The 13,738-nt window shown below is 34.9% G+C and overlaps 1 protein-coding gene across 1 annotated transcript; it reads left to right on the top strand.

Moving 5' to 3' along the window:
- The first annotated feature begins 111 nt into the window (after positions 1 to 111).
- On the top strand, positions 112 to 7,156 carry LOC148619887 (small ribosomal subunit protein uS2-like). The gene is made up of 6 exons (XM_088580269.1): positions 112 to 181; positions 3,636 to 3,802; positions 4,151 to 4,356; positions 5,353 to 5,511; positions 5,828 to 5,956; positions 6,796 to 7,156. Exons 2-6 carry the CDS (start codon positions 3,670 to 3,672, stop codon positions 7,093 to 7,095), a joined length of 927 nt encoding a protein of 308 aa, XP_088436395.1. The 5' UTR covers positions 112 to 181; positions 3,636 to 3,669; the 3' UTR covers positions 7,096 to 7,156.
- Positions 7,157 to 13,738: the final 6,582 nt, after the last annotated feature.

The raw sequence follows: 13,738 nt of genomic DNA, 5'->3' as shown, positions 1-13,738 counted from the left end.
GTGTCTATTTTATTCGTAATGATGCATTTTTTATACCAATATGTTGTGCTGGTTCGCGTGTTCATTTATTCATTATTTTAGCATTTTCGGAAAATGACTGTGAAATCGCGCATGTGAACCCCATCTAAAAGCACGTTGTACTTCCTTTTTTCGTCTTACTCTATTTGGCGTCAGACGCATAGTAAGGGTCTTGTTGAAAAAATTGAATAAATCATACCACATACCGATTATACGGCCCTTGATACGACAATGTTATTTACTAATAATTAAATATGACCTTTAGCCATCAACCAGAGCTCAATATCAGTTGATGATTTGATTTAGATTGGCAGGAGAGTCGACTCGTGTGCAGAACAGCTTGTTCCATACTTAAACATAAATTTACTTTAGGTTCCCAAGAAACAGATTTTCATGACATAAGGAACTGGAAAAACCAATGATTATGATTGGAAAATTAAGAAGTTCGGAATAAATCATGGAATATTAAAACCCTGACCCCATTTTCGACATTTTTTATGGATCTACTTACCTGATGGGTGTAAAATATTGTATAGTACTTGTTAAAATCAGTTACATTGAAAAGGTTGATACATTTTTACGGCATGACACGTCATTCACATTTTCAGTGTGAAGTCACACTTGATTTTGCTCGGTCAATTGATTTAATTTAAATTGACCAGAAGCTATTCAGAACTACCAATAGACCCTTTAGTGGTAAGTTGGTGAGCATGCTCAATATACACTTCTGCGAGGTAGAGCTTGGGTAGAACAAAAGAATTTTTCTTGCAGAAGTGTATATTATTGAGCATGCTCTACGCATGCTCATTGACTACCCCAACGTTATCACAAAAGGGTCTATTCCATCTGCCGGGATGGTAAAATCCTTTTTTTTTTTTCAGTGGTAAATATCTTCTAAAATAGAATAAATGTTTATTTGGACATATAATAGAATTTCCTTTGACCCTGCAACGATCCTCTTTTTTTATTTGGATATTGATATGTTGGGTTGGGGTCAGAAGGTTACAGACCACCAATTCAACCATTGAGCATTTGGAAAGTACGCAAAAATAGTCCTACGCAGAAATTACCCCTGTTCCTTATAGTGCTGTGGAAAAAGTTCTCATCTCGTGTAAAAAATTTAAACAGTTTCTGGAAGGAAAAACATTTCTGTACATTTTATAGGTTCATTTTGATTCTTGTGATGTGAAGCCTAATCTCCATAATGATTTCTAAATACACCCCTATCTTGTGAAAACACTGGGATTTCCCATGCTATTTATAGACACTTCACTTCCGGTGACCAGTACTGCACTGCAAGTCTGCTAACCCCACATGCCATTCTGAGGATTGTGAGCTGACATATGTAGAATCATGCTGATATATAGTCCTCTGCAGGTTAAAGTTAAGGTAAAGTCCAGAGAAGCCATTGAATATTGTGAAATTAGCATAGAAGCCTATGGGAAGTGGAATTAGTGGTTTTTAGCCTTAAGCTTAGGCCATGGCAAAATGAAAAGTTTCTTGGAATAGCTTTAAACTACTTGAAGATCTTGTGAACTTTGCTATGAGAGGAATACATTACAAAAATCCTTCAAAATATGCATTTTTTTAAATTATAGGTCCAAATTATGGGAAATTGGTCATTTTGGCTGAATTTTATGTCCTATCTTGTGAAAAATTTAGTAAAAATATCAAATATTTAACTTTGAGGGCTATATTTACCTTAATATGGTGGTAATCAGCACTTGAAATCAAGTTTTGTGTAAATTTGAGCAAAAATTTGATTAGAAATGAGGAAAAACTCACTTTCATTACTGCGGTTAAGGACATATAAGCATTTCCCTATGGCAACATGGAAAATCCATTTTTGAGTACTTTTTTTGCTTTAGGTGCCCTTTACTTGTCATGTTTTATTGTGAAAACACTGTATTTACAAATTTAAAGCCAAAGATATCACCTTTTGCGAAAATTTAAAGATTTAGGATTTTTGACATATGATCAAGAAAAAGGGGGAGGCATGTCAGACATAAATTTTTAAAAATAGACCAATTTTTCAGAAAATGACTACTTTTAAAGGCTATCTCTTTATTAATATTGTTAAAAAACAAGTTGTGATTGATTTTTTTTATTTGAAAAGTCAGAAAAAGTTCTTTGCAAATATTTAATGCATTTAAGTATGGTAGAATATTGTCACTTTTTTGCTCGCGCAACTTGGTTACCCTATATTTAAAAATCAAATATTTAAAAAAGTGCTTGTCACATTTCATTGAAACTTTGCAAATGCATTCAGTATGTGTATAGGAAGATACTTGTATAGTTATCAATTTTTTCTAAGACAGAAAGTGACTCTAGGTTACAGACCACCAATTCAACCAATGAGCATTTGGAACGTACGCAGAAATTACCCCTGTTCCTCATAGTGCTGTGAAAAAAGTTCTCATCTCATGTAAAAAATTTAAACAGTTTCTGAAAGGAAAAACATTTCTGTACATTTTATAGGTTCATTTTGATTCTTGTGATGTGAAGCCTAATCTCCATAATGATTTCTAAATATACCCCTATCTTGTGAAAACACTGGGATTTCCCATGCTATTTATAGACACTTCACTTCTGGTGACCAGTACTGCACTGCAAGTCTGCTAACCCCACATGCCATTCTGAGGATTGTGAGCTGACATATGTAGAATCGTGCTGATATATAGTCCTCTGCAGGTTAAAGTTAAGGTAAAGTCCAGAGAAGCCATTGAATATTGTGAAATTAGCATAGAAGCGTATGGGAAGTGGAATTAGTGGTTTTTAGCCTTAAGAATGACACAATATAAAAAGTTTGAGTCAGTGATACTGTGGAGAACTACCCTTAAACTGCTTCTAATGACTTTCAATTGAAATCATAGTTGTCATACCTACTTAGTTACATTCCATAATCATTTTCCTGTATGCTGATATCATATTAGCTACAAAAATGACACTTTTATGGAACTTTTGATCATTTGTCATGGTAGACCCTGCTTTGTTGACATTTTGAATCGTAATACATGTGAAGTGGCGCGAGAAGACACTAACTGGAGCTTGTTACTTTTGGAATAGAAAGGTAGCAAACGTAATTTTATGATGGAATAGTGAAATTTTCTGTTAGATTCCGGTTTTCTAAATCATGTCTGCTCAATTCCAAACGCAAAGTAACAAGCTCTGCTTGTCACATCACATGTATTACGATTTTAAATATCAGCAAATCAGGGTCTCTCGTGAAAAATTATCAAGACTTCACTAAAAGTCTGATTTTTGTAACAAATACAGTATCAGCACACAGGAAAATGATTCGGAATCAAACTATGTAGGTGTGATGTGCAAGATTTTAACTTTGAAAGTTGTTATAAGTGGTTGAAGGGCGGTACTCCACGGTACTGCTGAAATCTCCCAACTTTTTGTATGGCACATTGTTCTGACCCCAACCCAACATCAATATCCAAGTAAAAAGGAGGAGGGTTGCAGGTTCAGAGGAAATTCAAACTAATATAATTGAAGAATCTCTTAAGGATTTTTTATGCAGGAAAAACTGTTGCAAGCTTGTAAAGTTCAAGACTACTACATGTACATGTATTAAGGACAAATACTTTAAATGTATAATTTTATTTTAGCGTTGGTTGCCGTAACTCATAAATCAACGCCACGATGTCCGGAGGTTTAGACGTACTCAGTTTGAAAGAAGAGGATGTTACCAAGTTTTTGGCATGTTCCACACATTTGGGTGCTAACAATGTGGACTGTCAGATGGAACAGTATGTGTTCAAGCGTAAACCTGATGGTAAGATAAGTTTTTTAAATCAACAATTTTTTATGTATTAGTGATTTTTAATGAACTGCTCTCCTTTTATGTGAGGAGGAAAAAAATGGTGATTTTGAGAATTTGCAATATGCTAGAGAAAACAGTCCATATATTGCACTTCAAAATTTTTTTAGCAGGTAAATACAAAAAAAAATAATCTTAAAAGACATCCTTGATATCAAATTTAAGAAATACTGAAGAATGTTATCACGTATCCCAGATGTAAAAATAATAACAGTGGGAGAGTTCTGTTGAAAAAATATACTTGAATTGAATGAAATAGTAGTACTAACAATCCCTAATTGTATCTTTTATCTTTATCTGTAGGTGTTTACATCATCAACTTGAGGAGGACATGGGAGAAGCTCCTTTTGGCTGCCAGAGCCATTGCTGCTATTGAGAACCCAGCAGATGTCTGTGTTATCTCTGCCAGACCATACGGACAGAGAGCTGTCCTCAAGTTTGCTTCTGCCACTGGTGCAACACCTATTGCTGGTAGATTCACTCCAGGAACATTCACCAATCAGATCCAGGTAAGTATTGTTCTGGATTGTCTCCCCTGTACTGATTATCTATGTACATATTAACAAGTGACACATACCGTATATACTGGAGTATAAGTCGATCCGCCTATGTTGGACCCCCCTCTTCAGCCCAAAATTTCTGGAACCTAGTCTTGACCCGCTTATAATTTGTTATTTCTGACAGCTGCATCACCAACATTCCTTAATTACAATGAGTATGCCTGTTTTTGGTAACTTCTGTAAATACTGAAATAATTAATTCAAAGCTAGAGTGGTTTTTATAGCAGCAACTAACTAAATTATTGACAAGCCATGTAGATTGTTTTGATACCGGCATTTTCTCATTCATTCTAATTTTGGTACAACCGATTGGGTCATGTTTCTATTACACCTTTGGGTTTTGGCTATATGAGTGTACACAGGCAAAAATCAATACACAAAATGGATGAGTGGGAAATACGAATAAAATCAGTGTTGTGGCAAAATAAAGACTAAATAGTAAATATTCTTTTACTGCATCATATTTTAGCTGTAAAAGATAGAAGATGACGACAGTTTTTCTAAAACTGACCTTTACAATTTAATAATATTGGGGTAAACAGTGCCAGTCTGGCTGTTCGATGTTGGTGTCAAGCTTTTGACATTTTCAAGCTGAAAATTTTAGTTCATAGTTGAGATCTTGTCTCTATAAGTCGGAACCCTTCTCAGCAGTTAAAAATTTAGTCCAAAAAATTTGACTTTATATATGGTATACTTAAACAATGAAGTTAGTCGCCATTTAAATTGAGTTAAAGTGTCTGGTTTAGACAGGTTTTTGGATTGTTCAGGGTATGGTTGAGACATATTTTACTGTATTAGATAATCTTGGCATGATGTCAGGTTGGTGTTTTATTGAAGTAACCATCCTGCTAATGACTTATGGTTAAGTTTTCACCACTTTGATTGTTCAAGTTTCCAACTGTGCTATTAGTATTTATAGACGTAGAGATTTATTTTCTTTTTAAGGCTGCCTTCAGGGAACCCCGTCTATTGGTTGTCACTGACCCAAGAACTGATCACCAACCAGTAACTGAAGCATCCTATGTCAACATCCCTGTTATTGCCCTGTGCAACACTGATTCTCCACTCCGTTATGTTGACATTGCAGTCCCATGTAACAACAAGGTAGAGTAAGACCCAAGTACTAATGTTGATTTTTGTTCAGTAATTAAGAAAATCTGCATTTTTCTTCTGGTGTTTTCACTTCCAATCATCAAATGAGAGTACACCTTGCATTTTTCACATAGAGTAACACTGTCTATAACCGACACATTTAATATTTTGAATTTGAAATAGAGTTTGTAATTCCTCATGCATTTTAATGAACTTAAAATGATGTAAACACTAGTTTCTCACTTCATTGGCTGAAACTGATGCTTGGTAGTGTTTATGTTGAGGTGTATGACTCAGATTTGTAAATTAGTTCACTGATTTATTTCAGGGTACCCACTCAATTGGTCTGATGTGGTGGCTTTTGGCCCGTGAAGTTCTTCGTCTTAGGGGAACCATCAGCAGGGACCATCCATGGGAAGTCATGGTTGATCTGTACTTCTACAGAGATCCTGAAGAGGTAAATCCATTGAAATAACATCAGTAAGAAGGGTCTTAAGAGGCCATACACTTTCAGTGATTGGGATTGGAGGGGGTGGTGTGACATTCATGACATTCCAGGTGGAAATGTCCCATTAAAATCAATTATTTTTACATAGATAATAAATATGGTCCATTTGCGAAATTCTTATTCCAATTACTGGTCTGACTATCACATTCTATCTTGATATGCCCAATTATAATCGGCAATTAATTCAAAGGATGTTATAGAATTGTTCATACAAGGGTCATCCACAGAATTTTCTCCCTGTAAGTATTAATTTTAAGTGGCTGTAGTGCATTTTCTAATATGAAGCTATACAAATTTTTAAGGTATCCAGTGAATATAAACCTAAAATTGATGCAAATTATTAATGTTGATCTTCTGATATATGATACAGACACTTCTAGGTCACAGTCCTTAGAGGGTAGTAAATAGGCAGTATCTTTCCTGTTGTCTATGTACCTACAAATGTGCATACTAGTAGTAACTTATATCTGTGATTGTAACTTTAAATTACATTTGCCATGAACTTTCGGATATGATCTGGAATTTGTTATTCATTGGTTATCATTTTATGAAAACGAAATACCTGTAAAAGTGTAAGTTTCAATATACATCGTGTTCTCACCATTGCGATGTGTGAAGATTCATCCTTTTATTTGTTGTTGGTATCTTGTGCCACATAGAAAAATTGAACACATTAGTAGTAAAGATGAACATCATTTATTGTTGAGTCTATTCCCATGAAATGAAAAATGTTAAGCCATTTATTTGCATGCTTATACATATTGCTAACAAAATTATCCTTCTAATAGGCTGAAAAGGAAGCTGAAGCTGCTGTGGAGAAGGCCCCACAGAAGGATGAGGCTGCCATCCCAGACCAATGGAACACCCAGGCTGAGATTGCCCCACCATTGGAATCATCTGACTGGGCAAATGAAGCTATGCCAGTTGTTCCAGCTCCAGCTTCAGGTGGTGCAGCTCCATTTGACATAGGAGCAGCCCCAGCCCCAACAGAGGACTGGTCTGCCAGTGCTGATGATTGGTCTGCAACCCCAGCCCCACCATCAACCACCGCTGACTGGGGTGGCAGCAACGCCGAGAACTGGAACTAGGTTTACAACCTTACTGACATTCTAAATCAGAAAAGTTCAGATTAAAAAATGTGAAAAACAATAGTTTTACATACATAGCTCAATAATTATGCATATAGAAAAATGGATTGAATTAGTATGTTGGGACCAAAGAATGTGGTGTTCATTGTCAATTCTTATTTCAGTGACAAAATCACAAACATCGTTAGGGTACAAAAGTGTGCAAGTGTATAAAAACAGTAAAAAATGAAAATGTCATTTTGAGGAGGTTACCATAAAAAATGAGTGGTATTTTTGCATTTGAAAGTCCACTTTGGTTGTCTATACCTTCACTCCTGCCAAATATTGATTATTTTTAGAAATATTGCTATTAACCAGTTTATCTGGTACGAGTTGGTTGCAGTTTGCATTTGTTTATCTCCCTTTTGCTGTTTAATGTCATAAAGTGTTGGAGTGTTCTAAAACAAACATTACAAATTAATTCACATGTTCATATCCTGTGTAGATGCATGAACATAGTACACCATATTTTTTATAGAAATGTCTTCAGAAGTAGTTGTTGAATTCTTCCAAAAGACAAAAAAAAACATCTGCAGATGGCCATAATGAAATGATTACTCTTCATCTATATATTTGGTTTTTAGCCAGATATTTGTTTCCTGGACATGCTAGTACATTTTGAATGTATTACATATTACACTGGTGTCATTGGTCATTCTGTTAGTCTTTCTCACTTAATAACCAGCTTGATATAGTATAATGGTATAGCAGACTCTACATATTGACATACTCCCAAATAGAGTGGGGAAATGCTCTTGGGCTCAGGGAGTAGACCAGAGCGTCAACACAGCAGTGCGACTGCTATTAAGACATACTCTTAGTTCTTAGGTCAGGTATCCTGAAGGCTGGGCTCCACTACCCTCTACTACTAACTGGCATTACTAATGGAATCCCTGTAAGGGTCGGTTGTGCACTATCTGTAAGAATAGTCAAGACAGTCAAAACCCCCAGTCATCATATAATGGTATCGTATTGTCGTTGGTACAATCATGTCCAGACATAACCAAAGTATAAGTGAATAGTTCAAAGTGAAATGGCAGGTTGGAATTGATTATAGGGGGTTTGCATCTTCAACTGTTAATAAGGAATTTAGGATCAGAAATAAGCATTTTTGTGAAGTCCAGACAATAACTTGAATGAAAGTGAAAGGCTCTAATATTAATTGACAACAAGGCGTCTTACCACAAAAAAGGCTTGGATTAATTTGAAAGGTTATTACGTATACTGGAACCATGTATATATGATGAAGGGGCCACTTTCATTTTTGAAATTTCTCAGATATTTTAAATTTAGTCCAAGTGCAAAACTGTTTTAGCCCAAATGGTGTTCATAATTGCCACTCGGGGTTTGACCTCTAGTTACGAGCTGCACCTTCGAAGAATTTCATTGCGGAATGAAACTTAAATGGTGATTTTCCACATTTACATGCAGTAATTCACACGATTAATATATATAGATATATAGCAGTGTAACACACTGAAATAAATAGGTAATTTCACTCCCAGACTTTCTCCCGCCAAAACATCACGTTTTGTGTGTGTGTCAATCTGTCGTGTACAAAATTTGAATTGTATATTGATATAGCTACAAATTAAGGGAGAAATCTTTTGGATAATCAGTTGGTTATTCACTTTTTCCAATTAATTTTCCTATTGCGTCGGGTCCCGTTGATTTTTATTTGTCAATTGATAAGACCGCAATTTTTCTGCGGTCGTATATTGGTATGACGCTAACGTTGTAGACACTTAGTTTTCGTGCTATATACTTGAATATTGGTTGATCTTTATAAAATTTTATAACGAGGTTACAAACCACAAAGGGAAGGTTGGTATTGATTTTCAAATTGGGGGTTATAACCCCCAACCGTTGAAGATATTTCATTTAATTCATCTGTGTTACTCCAATAAAACCTTAAGTATGACTATGATATTGTTCCGCAATGGCCAGACTTCGATTTATTTTGGGGGTAAAGACTTGAACTTTCGAAATAAGGGGCCAGACAATAACTTGACAATAATTTATTTTTGGTCCTATTTCGAAATGTTTTTATTGGATACCTTCTGAACTTGAATTTATCAAATTATACCACAAAAGGAAGCCTTGGTTTGTGGCGAACCTTTTTGGAACGGGTAATTTCATGAAGTCCAGCCAGTACCTTGGTTGTGAATGGATCTTTTTGAAATGGCACCACAAGGTGTCCTACCAAAAAAGTGTAGGCTGGGAATAATTTTTAGGTTGTGACTGTCTTGTCGAACTTTCTCGGGGAGCATACCTATACTTTAAACTGATATCTGACCATGATAGAAAAAGGAATAAATATGGTGAAACGTATCAAATCTACCATCGTATAACCCATATATAAATTCATGTAATAAAAAAATCTTACTAATTTTTGTAACAAAGCTTGGAATTTACTATTTTCTGAGTGTTAAAAGTAGCTTGAAATAATTGATAAATTTACATGCCTATGTGGGATCTTTTGAATTTGTTCATAGTTACGATTTTTCAACTTTAAGACGCTACACTTCCACATAATTTCATTAAACAAAAATTCATAAATCTTATCAAATGGTCATTTAATAAATCGGAACGCAAGTATATTTGTTCGAATTCTTTTAGACAACATTTTCTTACGCATTGGTGAAACCGTTTATCGTCAAATTATTGGAATTTCCATGGGGACAAATTGTGCACCATGTATTGCTGACCTCTTCCTGAACTGTTAGAAGTCACTATTTGTGGCTAGAATAATTAAAGGCCTATCAAACAACATTTAGTAGACAAAATTGATAACACCTTTAGATATTTGGACGATATTTTTGCTCTGAACAACGACGACCTCAACATTTCTACTAAAGATATATATCATGAAGAACTATCTTTTAATGAAGCAGATATTGATAATGTTTGTTTCATGATCTTAGTATTCATGTCGGTAATGGGAAACTTAATACTAAAATTAACGATAAAAGGGATATGTTTTTCATTCCCAGTTGTCAACGATCCGTTTTTAGATGGCGAAGTGTCCTTGTCACCATCATATGGTGTATACATACCACAATTGGTTCGATTTTTTTTCTCGTAGAAACATTCACAATTTTTGTCAAGTCAATCTCTCACCCTTTGTTACACGGTAATCTTGTCACCATCATATGGTGTATACATACCACAATTGGTTCGATTTTTTTTCTCGTAGAAACATTCACAATTTTTGTCAAGTCAATCTCTCACCCTTTGTTACACGGTAATATTCTACACAAACTACGGAAAGCTCGATACTCAATAAGTTAACTAAAACGTTGAATATATGCTCATTCGTAAGGGAGATAGTTATGATATTGTTATCAATTCGTTAAGGATAGCATTTTTTTTTGTATTAACGGGGCATTGCTAAACTGCAAAACGAAATCGAAACGCAACGAAATTTAACAAAAACAACTGAAACGAAACGAAATTTATTAAACTGCGAAACGAAACGAAATTTACTAAAATGAAAAAAAAATTACAAAATCACTATTGCAAAATGGAATGGGAATACAGAATACTAACATGGTACGTTGTAATCAAAGATTGATTATAGCGGATCCCGTATTAACATTGATTCTCTCATAGGGTCTTTACATAGAAATTAAAACATTATATTTAAAATCAGTTTTTGACATGACATGTCCTTATTGTTTGACTTGTGATGTACCGTGATTTTCAAACCTGAATTGGAAGAATTGGGATTGATTTTACATACGATGGGGACATAACTTTTTGTAGGTTTAAACTGGTCTGGAGCTGGTATATCCGTTCACTGCTGGTAGTCCTTAGTTTGTGTATTAATGTAATTTATTTCCATTGTAACTAGGGACTCCGATCTTTTTGAACTGATTTTTAAGTACGTTTAATTGTGTAATATTTTCCACAGTGACCAGATTTTAAAGGGGGATGGTTGTGATCACGCCAAATTACTTGAACCCAGCCGCATTTTTTTTTGCGCCTGTCCCAAGTTAGGAATTTAATTAGGGCCTCAGTATGTCTTGTTTCGTTTTCACCTTTAGTTTATTTTTATGTTACTTAAGCATATATGGGGCAACTACTACGCTATGCCTGTGTATAATGATGTTTTGAGGCCTGTTATGTGGTGTGAGGGTTTCCTCGTCTTTCATTGAAGAGCAATGGGTGGTCTTGGGTTGACAATGGGTCAATAAGTGTAAAAATACTTCAAAGTAAGCTCTGAATAAAGGCGCCGACAACAAAAGTTAACAGAACGATGATACTCCTTCAATTTAAATTAAAGAGCAAAATAACGATACGAAGACAGATTAATGACAAACGTTGATCGTGACATAGGGTAGAACTCATTCATTTCTAACCAAGTATCATGCTGCAAGCACAGCAAACACCTTGGAAATAGTGGACAAAAATCCGAAATCGACAAAATTAGATAAAGGCAACGAAAAAGCACCGAAAACATGCTTCATTCATATATTATTTGTTGAAAATTTTGAATTTGACCTTGAACTTGATATCATAAAGCAATAAATGGGTAAACTTGTTTAGAATGGAAAAAGAGACTAAAGTAATTTGTTTTCGCGAACTCTCGACAATTCATGTGAGTGTTATTGCTATTTGAAGTAATTGAATGCTTAAGCATGTACAACTTTTAAACCATAAAACACAATTGAATTTTGACTTAATTACAGAGGTTGCCAAATTGTTGAGAATTTCAGAGTCAAAAGGGACAAATTAGCATTTCATAAATTTATTATCACATGCAATCGCTTATCTATGCGGAGGAACATTTTGTTATGTCCTTTCCGCCAGCCGTCCAGTCCATCACGCAGTTTCCTGCGCAACTCCTCTGTAACTACTCTCCGTACAGACTTAAAATGAACTTGATAGTAAGGAATCCACGTGCCTTTGTGCTAATATTTAGGGGGATACAGACAAACATACCAATTACACAGCAAAGGCGTATAATTATTTCTTAGGGGTATATTCATGGGTTACGGACTTTTTCCATTAGTTTATCATTGTAGCTTCACTAAATAATACGTCAGAAGCTTCGTTTATATTTTATGATGTAGTTCGGGGGACGCAGAAAGTACACGTTTTACAGGCGAAACAAACTTAGCGCTTTTACTCTATCCATGCATTAATCATTCGCAATCAATAGTATGTTAACAGCCAGCTTTTGTTCTGACAATGTAAATTAATTGTGCTGCTAACTTTCATTGCAAAATCAGATGAAGAATCGAAACACTTTACTGTCATTTAGCCGTCTCTTTAACAAAGGTTATTTTTAACTCTCGTCCCCTGCGAAGTTCGCCCGCTACCACTGTTTCATCTGTCGGTAAAATTCGTGCAAAGACGGACCGTGTAGGTATATCATAAGTGGATTCAAAGGGGACAGATTGCCCAGCCGCCTTATAAAATTGATCTGTTTTAAATGTTACATTTGCATAATACTGGTATTTTATAATAATGAAAATAACTCGGCACTTTAAGCATAATTCAATAAAGAATAAAGCAAGTTCTTTATTTTTCACATAATTGATATGATGCATATTTTTTCACATTTTTCCGATGAGGAAAAGTAAGGGACCACGCGGATTCGAAGCACCTTTTTTTGTAAATCTCTGGATCCACTAATGCAAACTCCGATAATTTATAGAAAACAAATCATAAGTACGACTATCCGTTAACTATAGTTTCATCGTTTGTATCGCTATTCCATTTTGTCTTATTAACGGTTCAGAGTTGATTTTCGTCTTTGCATGATATCTTTTATGTTCTTGATCGATGCTGAAGAATTACGTGAAAATTATATCATAATGATAGTACGATCAATCTAAGACAACAATTTGCAGACCGTAGCTCGTATAAAGAAATTCCAACACTACCTATCGGAAACCTATTCACATTCACCCTTTTGCACGGTGTAAGTAAACTTTTAATGCGATAAGTACTTGGTATTGAACTTTCAACTTCTTACTAGACTTTTAATTCTTAAATTCAACAGTTTTGCATTGCGGTTTATTATTGGGTGAAAAAATTGGGTAAAAGACAAAATCGGGATCAATACACGACCAAGAATTATTGAAAGTATTATATGAATGCTTATTATAGCAGAGGCTGTCTCGAGGAAAAGTAGACTTATTGTTGTACGAAGTTTTCTTTTGAGTTAGGTTCCTTGTGAAAATAATCTATATTGGAGACCTTGTATTGTGACATAATAGATGTACAATTGATTGGGATTTATTTGCATAACTTATTGCACCTATGTGTAAACAACTTGAAGATTGATGCAGCGAGATTCGGCTTTGTTAAGTCTGAGTCTAGTCGTTAAGAAACAATTTGATAGATCGCCTAGATTCTTTATGGTGCTATATGAAGAAGAATACTGCAAGATGACATTTTAATTCGGGAGTATATTTATGAATTTAAAAATCTTTCATCACGCTTTGTGATCTGGACGTCGATCAACTGGAATTATAATTTGAAAAGATTCGCAGTTATGCTTGATTCACGGGACGCAATACACATTATAGTTGTATCAATAGTTTAAATCTATATAGTTTTACATTATTATAACGGCATAACGTGATAAATTCCA

The sequence above is a fragment of the Perna viridis genome, chromosome 4, assembly GCF_037379345.1.
Source record: "Perna viridis isolate PV_CMFRI_1.1 ecotype Kerala chromosome 4, ASM3737934v1, whole genome shotgun sequence".
Classification (NCBI taxonomy): Eukaryota; Metazoa; Mollusca; class Bivalvia; order Mytilida; family Mytilidae; genus Perna; species Perna viridis.
Note: the sequence above shows the minus strand (reverse complement) of the source record. Positions and strands in the feature narration are given on the sequence as shown.

Coding starts and splice junctions, on each gene's coding strand:
- LOC148619887 (XM_088580269.1), top strand. CDS start 3,670: ATGTCCGGAGGTTTAGACGTACTCAGTTTGAAAGAAGAGGATGTTACC. Junction 4,357..5,352: donor CATTCACCAATCAGATCCAG/GTAAGTATTGTT, acceptor TTTCTTTTTAAG/GCTGCCTTCAGGGAACCCCG. Junction 5,512..5,827: donor CAGTCCCATGTAACAACAAG/GTAGAGTAAGAC, acceptor GATTTATTTCAG/GGTACCCACTCAATTGGTCT.